The sequence below is a fragment of the Propithecus coquereli genome, unplaced genomic scaffold, assembly GCF_000956105.1.
Source record: "Propithecus coquereli isolate 6110/MARCELLA unplaced genomic scaffold, Pcoq_1.0 Scaffold221, whole genome shotgun sequence".
Taxonomy (NCBI): domain Eukaryota; kingdom Metazoa; phylum Chordata; class Mammalia; order Primates; family Indriidae; genus Propithecus; species Propithecus coquereli.
Window position 1 is genome coordinate 1,144,474 of NW_012147301.1, and position 12,574 is coordinate 1,157,047.

General features: G+C 40.4%; 1 protein-coding gene across 1 annotated transcript in view; it reads left to right on the plus strand.

The window, feature by feature from the left end:
* Window positions 1-5,114: 5,114 nt before the first annotated feature.
* The window catches only part of TIPIN (TIMELESS interacting protein), a 14,327-nt gene continuing 6,867 nt past the window's right edge, over window positions 5,115-12,574 (plus strand). The window contains 7 exon segments of the mRNA XM_012644816.1: window positions 5,115-5,152; window positions 8,299-8,437; window positions 8,570-8,642; window positions 8,849-8,924; window positions 11,692-11,734; window positions 11,737-11,813; window positions 12,048-12,111. Of these exon segments, the coding sequence (XP_012500270.1) occupies window positions 8,305-8,437; window positions 8,570-8,642; window positions 8,849-8,924; window positions 11,692-11,734; window positions 11,737-11,813; window positions 12,048-12,111 (466 nt within the window). The 5' untranslated portion in view covers window positions 5,115-5,152; window positions 8,299-8,304.

The window sequence follows — 12,574 nt, forward strand, 5'->3', positions numbered from 1 at the left end:
TTTTAATTTCCTTCAAGAACTTTCCCTTTGCATTCACAGCTTCACCAACTATTTGATGCAAGAGGCCTACCTTTTGAGATGCCTTTCTCACTAAGCTTAATCATTTCTAGCTTCTGATTTAAAGTGAGAGACAAGTGACTCTTCTTTTCACTTCAACACTTAAAGGACTTTAAGGGATCTTAATTGGCCTAGTTGCGATATTGTTGTGTCTCAGGGTGTAGTGAAGCCTGAGGGGAGAGAAGGAATTGGGGGAACAGCTGGCTGATGGAACAGTCAGAACATACATAACATTTATTAAGTTTGCCACGATATATGAGCATAGTTCGTGGTGCTCCAAAGCAATTATCAAAAATCACTTATCGCAGATCACAACAGATATAATAATAATGAAAAAGTTTGAAATATTGTGGGAATTACCAAAATGTGACAGAGACACAAAGTGAGCATATGCTGTTGGAAAAATGGCACCGACAGACTTGTTCAATGTGGACTTATCACAAACCTTCAATTTGTAAAAAAATGCCATATTTGCAAAATGCAATAAAGCAAAGTGCATGTATGCCTACACATGTTAAAGTAGGTATGGCTAGAATGGAAAGTGGAGTACTCAGCTCTTCAGAAATTAAAGATCCCATTTTTACATTGAATCTTGGCTTTGGCTCTGAGATCGCCTTGAACAACTTAGTCAGTGATTTTTTTCCCTTACCTAAATACAGAAGAAAATAAACAAGGGGACAGAACACAAAAATCTCTGCGAATTTCTGAAAGCCAGAGTTCATACCCCCTGCAGTAATTGCCCTTTCCTGCCAATTTCTGTCTGACCCAGTCAGACACCTGAGGCCTCTAGCTGGATCTTGTCCAATTAATTATTGAATCGAAGCCTGTCCTTGACACAGTCTAGTTTCTGTCGCAATTTCTGAACCCAGTTTTAATCAACAGTTTGCACAAACTAAGATAGCTCACAGCACAAATCCATGGACCTTTGGAATTCAAAGGAGAACTTATCCACAAGCCCCAGGAGCTGCAAGAGTGCAGTGAACACATGGGCCTGGAGAATAACTTCACTTGGTCACTAGCGCTCCTGGGGCGTCACTGGAAGCTCTACTTCGGATCCCACTTCTGACGCTATCTGTTAAAAGAAAAACTTTAGACAAATGAAATTGAACAGAGTTTAACTGGGCAAAGAATAATTTGCAAATCAGGCAGCCCCCAGAACCAGAACAGGTTCAGAGCGATCCCATTTTGGTTTGGTCTAGCCTTGTGGGACCTAGTGTGGGGGCTCAGTCTAAAACAATGGCCTCTTATAATTTTGTTTAACAGTATAAAACAGTTTTCAGTGATGAAATAGTCTTCTTGTGCTGAGAATTGCTTGTGGGCGTTATTGTGAAAATACCAGCTATCACAGTCTTTATATTTTTGGAAACACTCCAAAATTTGCAAAATTAATGTTAGTTTAATTTTCTTTTTCTATTTTGTTATTTGTGGCCATTTGCTAGTTGTCCCCCAACATCTTTTCTCGCCTTCTCCCACGGTTATAGAAACCCTGAATTTTTACTGGGCACATGGCCACCAAGATTAAAAGACTACCTTCCTAGCCTCCTTTGCAGTTAGGTGTGGCCATGTGATTACGTTCTAGATACTTTAGTCTGTTTTGTGTTGCTATAACAGAACACCTGAGGCTGGGTAATTTATAAAGAAAAGAGGTTATTTAGCTCAAGATACTGATGCCTGGAAAGTTCAAGATTGGACATCTGCATCTGGTGAGGACCTCAGACTGCTTCAACTCCCGGTGGGCAGGGGAAGAGGAGCCAGCATGTGTAAAGAGATCACATGGTGAGAAAGGACACAAAAGAGCAGAACCAAGAAAGCCTGACTCTTTTTAACAATGGAACTAATGCATTCCTGTGAGAGCCAGAAGGGCACCAAACCATTCATAAGGGATCTCTGTCCCCAAGACACAAACACCTCCCACTAGGCTCCATCTCCCAACACTGCCACATTGGGGATCAAATTGCAACACAAGTTTTGGTGGGGACAAAAAACCATATCCAAACCATAGCACTGGATACTGGGAGGGAGCCAGAGTTGTATGCAACTTCTGGGAAATGTTCTTATAATGTGTGTCCACGCCCTTCTCTCCTTCCTCCTTCCTTCAGACTGGAATGTAGGTGGAGCTCTAGAAATAATCTTAGACAGTGAGATGAAGTTGAGAATGGAGTTCTTCCATGGCAAAGCAAGAAGATGGGAGACTGGATTCTTGATGCCATGGAGTACCATATCAATTGTGGATTTACTAACCTCCACACTTCTTGCACATTAGAGACAAAATAAACTTCTATCTCGTTTATTATTTTTGTTCATTTCTTTTTTTAAAAGTTTTTTCTGTCATTTGCAGCTGAACTGATCCTAACTTACAAACCCTGGCTTGACCACCTTAATTGCTAATGCTGCTGCAGACTTCACTGGGTGGTATAATCCCGATTCGGGCATGTCATGTACCAGGCAGGGGCAAGTAGATGCCATCATCTTCAGATGGAGTCCTCAAGTACACAGCAGACCGTTATCGCCAGCCACCCACACCCAGCACTTACCTAAGTGGTAAGTCCAAACAATACCACACAATCTACAAGACTCAGAGATTTTCCTTTTTTTCCTTTCTTTCCTTTTTTCTTCCTTTCCTTCCTTCCTTCCCTCCGTCCTTTCTTTTCTTTCTCTCTCTCTCTCTCTCTTTTTTGAGACAGGGTCTCACTTTGTTGCCTGGGTTAGAGTGCAGTGGCATTGCCCTAGCTCACGGCAACCTCAAACTCCTGGGCTCAAGCGATCCTCCTGTCTTAGACTCTCAAGGAGCTGGGACTACAGGCGTGCACCACCATGCCTGGCTAATTTTTCTATTTTTTGTAGAGATGGGGTCTTGCTATGTTGCCCAGGCTGGTCTCAAACTCCTGGCCTCAAGTGATCCTTGTGTCTTGGCCTCTCAAAGTGCTAGGATTACAGGCCTGAGCCCCTGTGCCTGGTTGACTTTGTTTTTTAATGTGGGATAGAGACAGTTCGTAGTCTTTTGGTTTTGAAAGATTTACCCATTTCTCTTCTAGCGAATCTCTGAGAACCTATCTATAATAGATCTGTGGTGGATTGGGTTTCCTGCTTGCCAGAAAAACTTTGACATTCTATACTCAATTTTTGGTCTTTTAATAGTCTTTATTTTTTTGTTTAACACTATTCACTATTTTTTTTTTTAACTATTCACCTTTTAAAACATTAAACTGTTTCAAAGGAATTTTAATTACATGGTCTATAGGAAAGCTATCTTTTATATCTCTGGTGAAATTGCTAAGAAAAATGTATTTCACAAACACTTAAAATCTTCACGTTTTCTATAAGGGTCAAACATTCTAAAAATCATATGGATAATAGTAAGTAACATTATTATCTATTATTTATTAGTAATAATTTACTCATTATTTATTAAGATAGTCCTTAATAATTACTTGATTTGTTATATTTATAATAATTTATTAAGTACTATCCTTTGCACCTCCTCACAACTTTATGAAGTAGGTACTATTATTAATGAGGAAACTGAAGCATAGCCAAAGGTCACCAATTAATAAATGATGGAACTGAGAGGCAAACCCTCAGAGTGTCTGCTGTTTGTTTTGGGGGTCTGGGATGGGAATAGAGAGGGTGTATAACTTTTTAACTTCTCAGAGTGGTTTTACATTTACTTTATTAGACAAAAGAATGTCTCTTGCCTCAACAATTCAGGCTATTGAAGCTGACATATTTCTCAAATTAATGTTAATTTTGTTAATTGTTTAATAATAATATATATTATACTGCATGTACAGAAAGAACACCATAACATAAAGGAAAATGTGACACAGGGACACATTTGCAAACACAACTTTAGACATGTATAATGGAAATTTTGATCCACTCTTAAAATTCTAATAAAATATTTTAAGGTACAGAAAAGTAGAATAATGTGGCCAGCACTCCCTAGTTGTCTTCTAGGTTTGTCAAATCTTAATGATGCTATATTTGCTTCAATAACACTTTTTAATTTAGTTTTTTGAATAGTTAACACATTTATTGGTTCAAAAAAGTATAGGTAAATCCTCATCCCACTGTGTCTTCCACGTGCCACTCCCATTCCATAGGTTTTAGTTATATATATATTTTTCCCCAGTTTGTGTGTCAATGCAAACAAATACGAATATATTTGGACTCATTTTTTTAAAGAGAAATGAAAAAACATTCTTGATATTTTTGTGTCTACACTTATTTTTTAAAGAGATAGCGTCTCACTCTGTCGCCCCAGCTGGGGTGGCGTCTACATTTTTTTTTTTTTTTGAGACAGAGTCTCACTCTGTTCGCCCTGCTAGAGTGAGTGCCGTGGCGTCAGCCTAGCTCACAGCAACCTCACACTCCTGGGCTCAAGCGATCCTCCTGCCTCAGCCTCCCAAGTAGCTGGGACTACAGGCATGCACCACCATGCCCGGCTAATTTTTTCTATATATTTTTAGTTGTCCAATTAATTTCTTTCTAATTTTAGTAGAGACGGGGTCTCGCTCTTGCTCAGGCTGGTTTCGAACTCCTGAGCTCAAACGATCCGCCCGCCTCGGCCTCCCAGAGTGCTAGGATTACAGGCGCGAGCCACTGCGCCCGGCTTCACATTCTTAATCCTATTTCTTTACCACCTCTTTTCTTAGCTCATTATTCGAAAAACAATTCATAAAACTCTCACGTTCAAACCATTCTGCTTTTAACTCTCAAGAGGTAGCTTCTCATCCACCGTTGCTTGCCTCTTTCCTCTTTACTCCATCCACAAGTCAGTTTTCTAAAAACCGAGACCTATTTCCAACGTTGAAAACGCCTAAAAGTAACAAACAACTACCTTTATGCAAATAGGAGACTTGATTCCTCCGGGGATTCAGGAGGGCGAAAGCACAGGGACCGTTGGGTTGCTGCTGGGACGGGCGTGGGTGGGCGGGACCAGGGGAGGTGGGTCCTGCAGGCACCGCCCACACCGCACGCCGATTTGGCGCCAAACGCCGTGGCTCTTCTCGTGGCGGGAGTTTCCGAGTCTCGCGAGAAGCGCGCTTTGCTCGCACGCCACTCAGGGCTTGGGGGCGACTGCGGCGTGTGTGAGGTGAGAGCGGCTGGCGGGTGAGTGAAGCTGGGGAGGGGAGAGGCGATCCAGGTAGCGACACGGAAGACTGGGAGGCCGAGGGGTCGCAGGGAAGGGGTGAGGGGCTGGAGGACTGGGCTGAGCGGGACGGGCCTGAGCGGGACTGGGGAGGAGGGGAGGCCTGACCCGCCTCGACGTGTGGGGGCGGCACGTTTTCCTCTTGTGTTGGTGCCGCGGCTGCCTCTTGCCAAACCGAGCCTTCTCGCGCGAGGGAGCGTGTTTCTAGCTTTACCTCCCCGGCTTCTGACAGTGGTGTTTCAACGTGGAAAGCGTCCCGTGAATATTGAGTGAATGAGTGAGGGTGAAGAGAGAGTAGGGGAGCGAGGATGAGGAGGTTGGCGAAGAGGGACGGGCGGTTTGAGGTTTCTGGGGGCGGCACCCGAGGGGGACTTCGGGCCAGCCGGGTGAACTTCCTTTGCCACGAGGGGCTTCTGTTTTGACAACGTGGAAATGGCTGGACGTTGGAAACGGAAGGGTCTGGGAACGGACTGTGGTTTGGATATTACATTTGTTACCTTCACCCTGGGAGTTTGAAGACTGGAGGAGGAAGTTAAGATGATGTCATCAGTGTCTACAAAGGGACAGCTGTGCGGCCATCGTCCAGGAGTGAAGGAAGTGTATGGAACATCTCATTCACCGCCAGTGCTAAGAAAATCCGGTTCGCCGACAAGCCCCACCCCGGGCTCGGCCAGGTCCTTGCTACGCTTGACGTAATTTGTGCTCTGTCGTCAAACTCGGAGCTGCCCGTCGGCCTCAGAGGGCTGAACCTCACTTCTTCCCACTAGGAGGCCATCATACTGTAGATTATGCGGCCTCTAATTGCCTTTCCAAATTTGAAAAATCTGCGTTTCTTGTTGGTTACTTAAACATACGGTGGAGTCGTCATCAGGAGTCGATGCTTTGTTTTTATGTATTTATGGCCATAAAAATGTAGAATTGGAGAGATTTTTGATGATGTAACTCCAGTGTGGGGAAAGCTTTGGAATTCTTGTATTGCATTCCCTCATTCAACAAATCCATGATGAGCACCTGCTGTGTACCAGCCTGGAGGATACAGCCGTGGAGCACAGAGACCTACCTGATCCTTGCCCTTGTAGAGCTACACGCTCTAGTATGGGAGACAAACTGACCACACACATAAAACCTGTTGAGACTGGATAAGTGCTCTGAAACTTGTACTTGGCACTATAAATGCTTATTAAAGGAGGATTTAATTTAGGTAAATCAGAGTAGACTTTTCTGAGGTGATAATTGAGAATTAGATGTCAGGGAAGAGCTTTCAAGACCGGAAATAGCATTTGCAGAGATACAGTGGCCTGAGAAATACGGCTCTTTCAAAGGAAGAAAGAGTAGAGTGGTGTGGAGTGATGCTGGAGAAGTAGGAAGAGGCCAGGTCGCAAAGGGCCTTGGAGTTTTTACCTTAAGAGCAATCAGAAGCCATTGAACTACTTAGCCGAGTCATGCGATCAACTTTACATTTTCAAAAGTTCACTTTAGTTGTAGTATGAAGACTAGATTGAAGGAGGCAAGAGTGGCTGGGAGTAATGGTGTAACCCAAGCAAGAAATGTTGGGAAGTGGTTATGGAAATAGAAATGGACAGATTGAAGGGATATTTAGGAAATAAAATGGACAGGATCTGTGGGCGGTGGGGGGGAGGGAAGGAAATGTCAAATATGACTTACAGGGCCGGGCGCGGTGGCTCACGCCTGTAATCCTAGCACTTTGGGAGGCCGAGGTGGGCGGTCCCAGCTACTCGGGAGGCTGAGACAGTAGGATTGCTTGAGCCCAGGAGTTTGAGGTTGCTGTGAGCTAGGCTGACGCCATGGCACTCGCCCCAGGCAAGAGAGTGAGACTCTGTCTCAAAAAAAAAAATATGACTTACAGGTTTCGTATGGTTGACAGCACAACTTGCATAGCTGGATAAATGTCATTCACTGAATTGGGAAAAGTTCAATTTTGTACATGATGAGTTATAGATGCCTTTGAGGCATTTAAGAGGTGTAAAAAGGAAAGTAGGGATCCAGCTCAGTCAAGGACTAGAGTAGAGATAAAAATCAATCCGTCACTTATAAATAACTGATTATTAAAGCCATGTGCATAAGTGAATGAAGAGAGCCTAGGATGGAATTTTAGATACTTAATGGCCAGATTAGAAGAAGATGAATCTGCAAAGAAGATCCAGGAGGAGTGTCAAGACAGGGAGGAAAGCCAGGTGAGTACTGTGTTTTAGAAGTAAAGGAAAACATTTTTCCAGAAAAAAGAATTGACCAAAGTGTTAGATGTTACTGAGAGGTCAAGTAAGATAGTACTGAAAAACATTCTTTAGAGTTACCAACCTGAGGATAATTTCCCATTATTCAAAGGAAACCTTACCCAGAAGACCAATATGTAAACAGATTTTTTTTAAAAAGCTACTCTAGTTGAAGTAGGGGTAAGGTACCTATACTCTATTTCATACCCTTATGGATCACAGTTTGAAACCCTCTGAAAAGTCAAATTCATCCTTTTAGTAGGGGGAGCTCAATAGTTGAGGTTAAATGATTTGTCCAAAATCATAGTTTCTTAGTGGTAGGGTCTACATTAGAATTCAGTTCTTCTGATTTCTAGCCTGATCCTTTTTCTTATAATTAGTATCTTCTCTACTTTTCATGATTCGTGAGTTTGAAATGCAGGGGTTTTTTTGTTTTTGTTTTAATTATTATTATTTTTTGAGACAGAGTCTTACTCTGTTACCCGGGCTAGAGTGCCATGGCGTCAGCCTAGCTCACAGCAACCTCAAACTCAAGTGATCCTCCTGCCTCAGCCTCCTGAGTAGCTGGGACTACAGATGTGTGTCACCACACCTGGCTGATATTTTCTGTTTTTTGTAGATATACGGGGTCTTGCTCTTGCTCAGGCTGGTCTTGAACTCCTGAGCTCAAGCATTCCTCCTGCCTCGGCCTCCCAGCACCAATCCAGTGCTAGGATTACAGGTGTGAGCCACTGCGCCTGGCTGAAATGTGGTTTAACGAGTTGAAACACGAATTTTGCTGTAGGTGAAACTTGACTGTGAAATAGGAAGGCTATTTGGATGAATAAAAATCGTTTTACATTTTTCCCCTTGGAGGAAAAGATGCTAGAACCACAGGAGAATGGCATGATTGACCTACCAGATTATGAGCATACAGAAGATGAAACTTTTCCTCCTTTCCCACCTCCAGCTTCTCCAAAGAGACAAGATGGTGAAGGAGCTGAACCTGATGAAGGTCTGTATAGAGAGTTTAAAAAAGTGTTCCATGTTAAGTTCTGTCAGCTTAGAAATGATACATTTTATTTAAAAGGCTTAAATTATTTTAAGTAGAGTAATACTGAATCTTGATGTGTTTCATCATTGTCAGGGAGTGGAGTACCTGTTCCTGTACCTCCAAAGAGAACAGTTAAAAGGAATATACCCAAGCTGGATGCTCAGAGGTACATTTACAATGTCCTTTGCATTTGTACTTTCTATTTACATCCATTGTTTTTCTTCTGTTACCAGGTTTTGGTTGGGATGATTTGGAGATCTGACGTTTCTAAAAACATTTTTTTTAATTCAGCAGAAAACATTTTTTCTTCTTCGTCTTGGTTTGGACTCGACTGTAGAAAACTTGAAATTCAAAACGTATTTCTGTTCACAGATTAATTTCAGAGAGAGGGCTTCCAGCCTTAAGGAATTTGTTTGATAAGGCAAAATTCAAAGGTAAAGGTCATGAGGTTAGACTTCTGTTTTTTAAAATAGCAGTAAAACTGTGGGCCCATTATATTCTTGGGACTCTCAGAATGCTTTACAGATACTATCACTCATCATTGTATCTCTTGACAAATAGTTGTGATGTAGTGGAAAGGGCACTATTTGAAGAATTAGAAAGCATGTCTTGGCCGGGCATGGTGGCTCATGCCTGTAATCCTAGCACTCTGGGAGGCGGAGGCTGGCCTGAGCAAGAGGGAGACCCCGTCTCTACCAAAAATAGAAAGAAATTAATTGGACAGCTAAAAATATATAGAAAAAATTAGCCGGGCATGGTGGCGCATGCCTGTAGTTCCAGCTACTTGGGAGGCTGAGGCAGTAGGATTGCTTGAGCCCAGAAGTCTGAGGTTGCTGTGAGCCAGGCTGACGCCACAGCACTCACTCTAGCCAGGGCAACAAAGTGAGACTCTGTCTCAAAAAAAAAAAAAGAAAGAAGAAAGCATGTCTTATGTCATTTTTTGCCACATAGGAAAATCGCATTTTAGGAAAATCACATCTGCACGTCTAAGCCTCAGTTTGCACATTATAATTTAGAGGAGTAAAGTTTACTTTGTCTACCTTAAACAGTGATTTTAAGCTTCATAATGGCAAGGACTCTACCTGTAGTGATCACTTATGTGTCCCCAAGATATGGTACAGTTCCTGCTTCATAATAGGCATCAGTAAAGTTTGTTGAAAAATGAAGTCATTTAGCTGGGCATGGTGGTATGTACCTGTAGTTCCAGCTACAGAAATTCAAGTCCAGCCTGGCAACAAAGCAAGACCCCATCTCTTAAAAAAAATAAAAGAAAGAAAATATTCACTATACAAATGCACATTTAAAAATTCTCTTATCTTTGAATCATGGGAGTGTAGATAATTTTTGCAGATAATATATTTTTATAGAGTTTCATAGTTTATAAAAGTGTTTCATATATATTCTTTAGTTTTCAACCTGTGGGATAGGTGTTAGTCCCATTATCTAATCAAGGAAACTAAGTTTTAGAGTTTGCCAACAGTTAAAGGCTGACCCTAGCTTTTCCATTTCATAGCCCAGCTAGGATAATGTTAATATGACAGTACCATTTAGGTGTGGTATGCAGGATAATTTAGAAGGGAGAAGAGAATGGAGGCAGACAGCAACTCAGGCTCTTGTATTACCAATGGGATGAAGTGATAAAATCCTGTTAGGGGAGTAGTAGAGAGATAAACAGATGGAGCTTGTAATGATTGGATATAGGAAGATGAGAAAGGAGGAGTCAAAAATAATCCAAGATTTCAAACCTGCGAGGCTGAAAAATTATACATTTGCTCAGCTTCTGTGGGCACAAGAGAATATAAACTGTGTTCTGTTTTGCCACAAAAATAAACATAAGATATTTAAAAAATCACACTCAGCTCAGTTAATTTATTGCCCTTGTTGAAACTTTCAAGTAGTAGTGGTGGATTGGTGCTTTGATTTTTGTGAATAATAAATACTTATTAAAATAAGTGAATTTATGTATGTATTTTGTGTTTTTCCAGTGAGTGAAGGTGGGTTCTGAGAGTGTTTACTTTAGTCTTCTGTACTTTCCCCTTGAAAATTCTATTTTCTCACAGTGTTGAATCCTCACAGCTTTTGTCTCCATGTATGACTTGGCACTTACTATATTTAGTTTATCTTGTGTCCCTTGGGTCTAACATGACATCTTGAGATGGTTGACTGGCTACTCCCAACAACTGGAAAATGATCGTATGTGATTGAATTTTTTAAAGAACTTGTACTTTTATTATCAGAAGGGTAAAATAAGACATTGTATTCTCAGTATTACATATTTAGTCATTGATAGAGTTGATTGTCTTGACCAGTGGCTTCCAGAGAAGGACAAAAAGCAACAGTAGCAAACATTAGAGTGTTTACTTTGTGTCAGGCAATTTTATTAATCCTTACAATAGAGATATGTATATTCTCATTTTATACAGGAAGAAATAGACAAATTATTGCAAACTTGTTTGGGTGACGAGAAAGAGAAAGAAATAGGCACAGAAGGGTAAAGTGATTTGTTCAAAGTCACATAGCTATTGAGCGGTGGAATTGGGATTTGAATCTGTGCAGTCTGATCCAGAGACTGTGTTTTAATCATTCTCCTATTTTAAGACACTGTTAAATAAAGAATGAAATATTTTACAGTAAGACCAGGATTTATAACATTTTTATTCATTATTCAAGTTTATTAAACTTTGTTCATTTTCATGTAAAAAAAATCTTAATCGGAATTTCAAATAGAGAGAGGTATTATGTTTTGAGAATGTTTAAACTGTTCTTGCTAGTCTTTGGTACATTGCCCTTGGGGTTTCTGATATATTCTTAAAGTTCTGAATTCTCAATGCTTATTTCTCTGTACAAGATTTAGGGACCTGTCATAGTGTTCAGTTTTTCCTAGAAGATATCTTGACATATTTTATTGCGGCCTATTTTGGGGTTTTACTGTATTTCTGAAAAGGCACACATTATCTTTTAACTTTACTAAGCTTTCATACTGGGACTTTTTCCTCTGATTTTTAAATATCTGTATCTAGTGCTCTTTTAGACTGCAATCCTCTAAGACTTTAATAAATATTTTTCTTATTAAACTTCTTTCTGAAAGTTTTTCAGCCTTATAAATATAAAATGACACCAGTGACTTTGGCATTGCTTTTCAATTCTAAAACTTGCTGACAGGGTTAGTTGTGAGAATGAATCTTCTGTTTAGCATTTTTATTTTTATGTGCCAGGCTGAAGACTTGAAGACATTAATCAGACACATGGAGCACTGGGCACAAGGCTATTCCCTAAACTACAATTTGAGGATTTTATTGACAGAATTGAATACCTGGGAAATAAAAAGGAAGTTCAGGTAAGTGTTGAGATTATTATGAATATCATTCACAATGTTAAATGGTACAAGGATAGACTTACTTGAGGCTAAAGTGCTGTTTGGACTCTTCATTTTGAAATCTGTCTTGGTAGAGAGGGAAAATTAATAGTAGTTATTTGAAGAACAACTCATTTGAAACTAAAAGTTGACTAAATGACCATTCCCCCATCTAACATTATTGGTAAAAATGTAAAAATATCTCTTTATTTTCAGACCTGTTTAAAACGAATTCGACTTGATCTCCCTATTTTACATGAAGATTTTGTTAGCAATGATGGTAAGAATTTAGGTTTATCTGCTTTATAACAATTTTGCTTTTATAACTGGATCTAGTTAGGGTAGGCAGTATTATAGGACTGGATCCTTAGTCTATGTGTACATAATTAAATTGCAGTCAGTAGGAATGCATTAAAATGCATTGGTCCATCTAGAATGTTGTGTATAAAATTTGTGTCTTAAAGACATGGCTGCAGTGCCTTTAGAGATGTTGTAAAAATATATTTAGGCATAGGATATGAGCTTTTGAGAACTCTGGTGACCCATTGATCCTTTATAGTGCTTGCTAATAAAAATAAATATCAAGCTACAGTGTTCATATACATACATGCCGTTAGAAAAAGTGGCCTTGTGAAATTTGCCAGACTATTTTGATGATGGAAGTTTCACTTAGAGTACAGATCTTGGATATAGGACTTCAGTAAGACCTATGTGACTGTTCCTGGTATCGATTGCATTGTTAG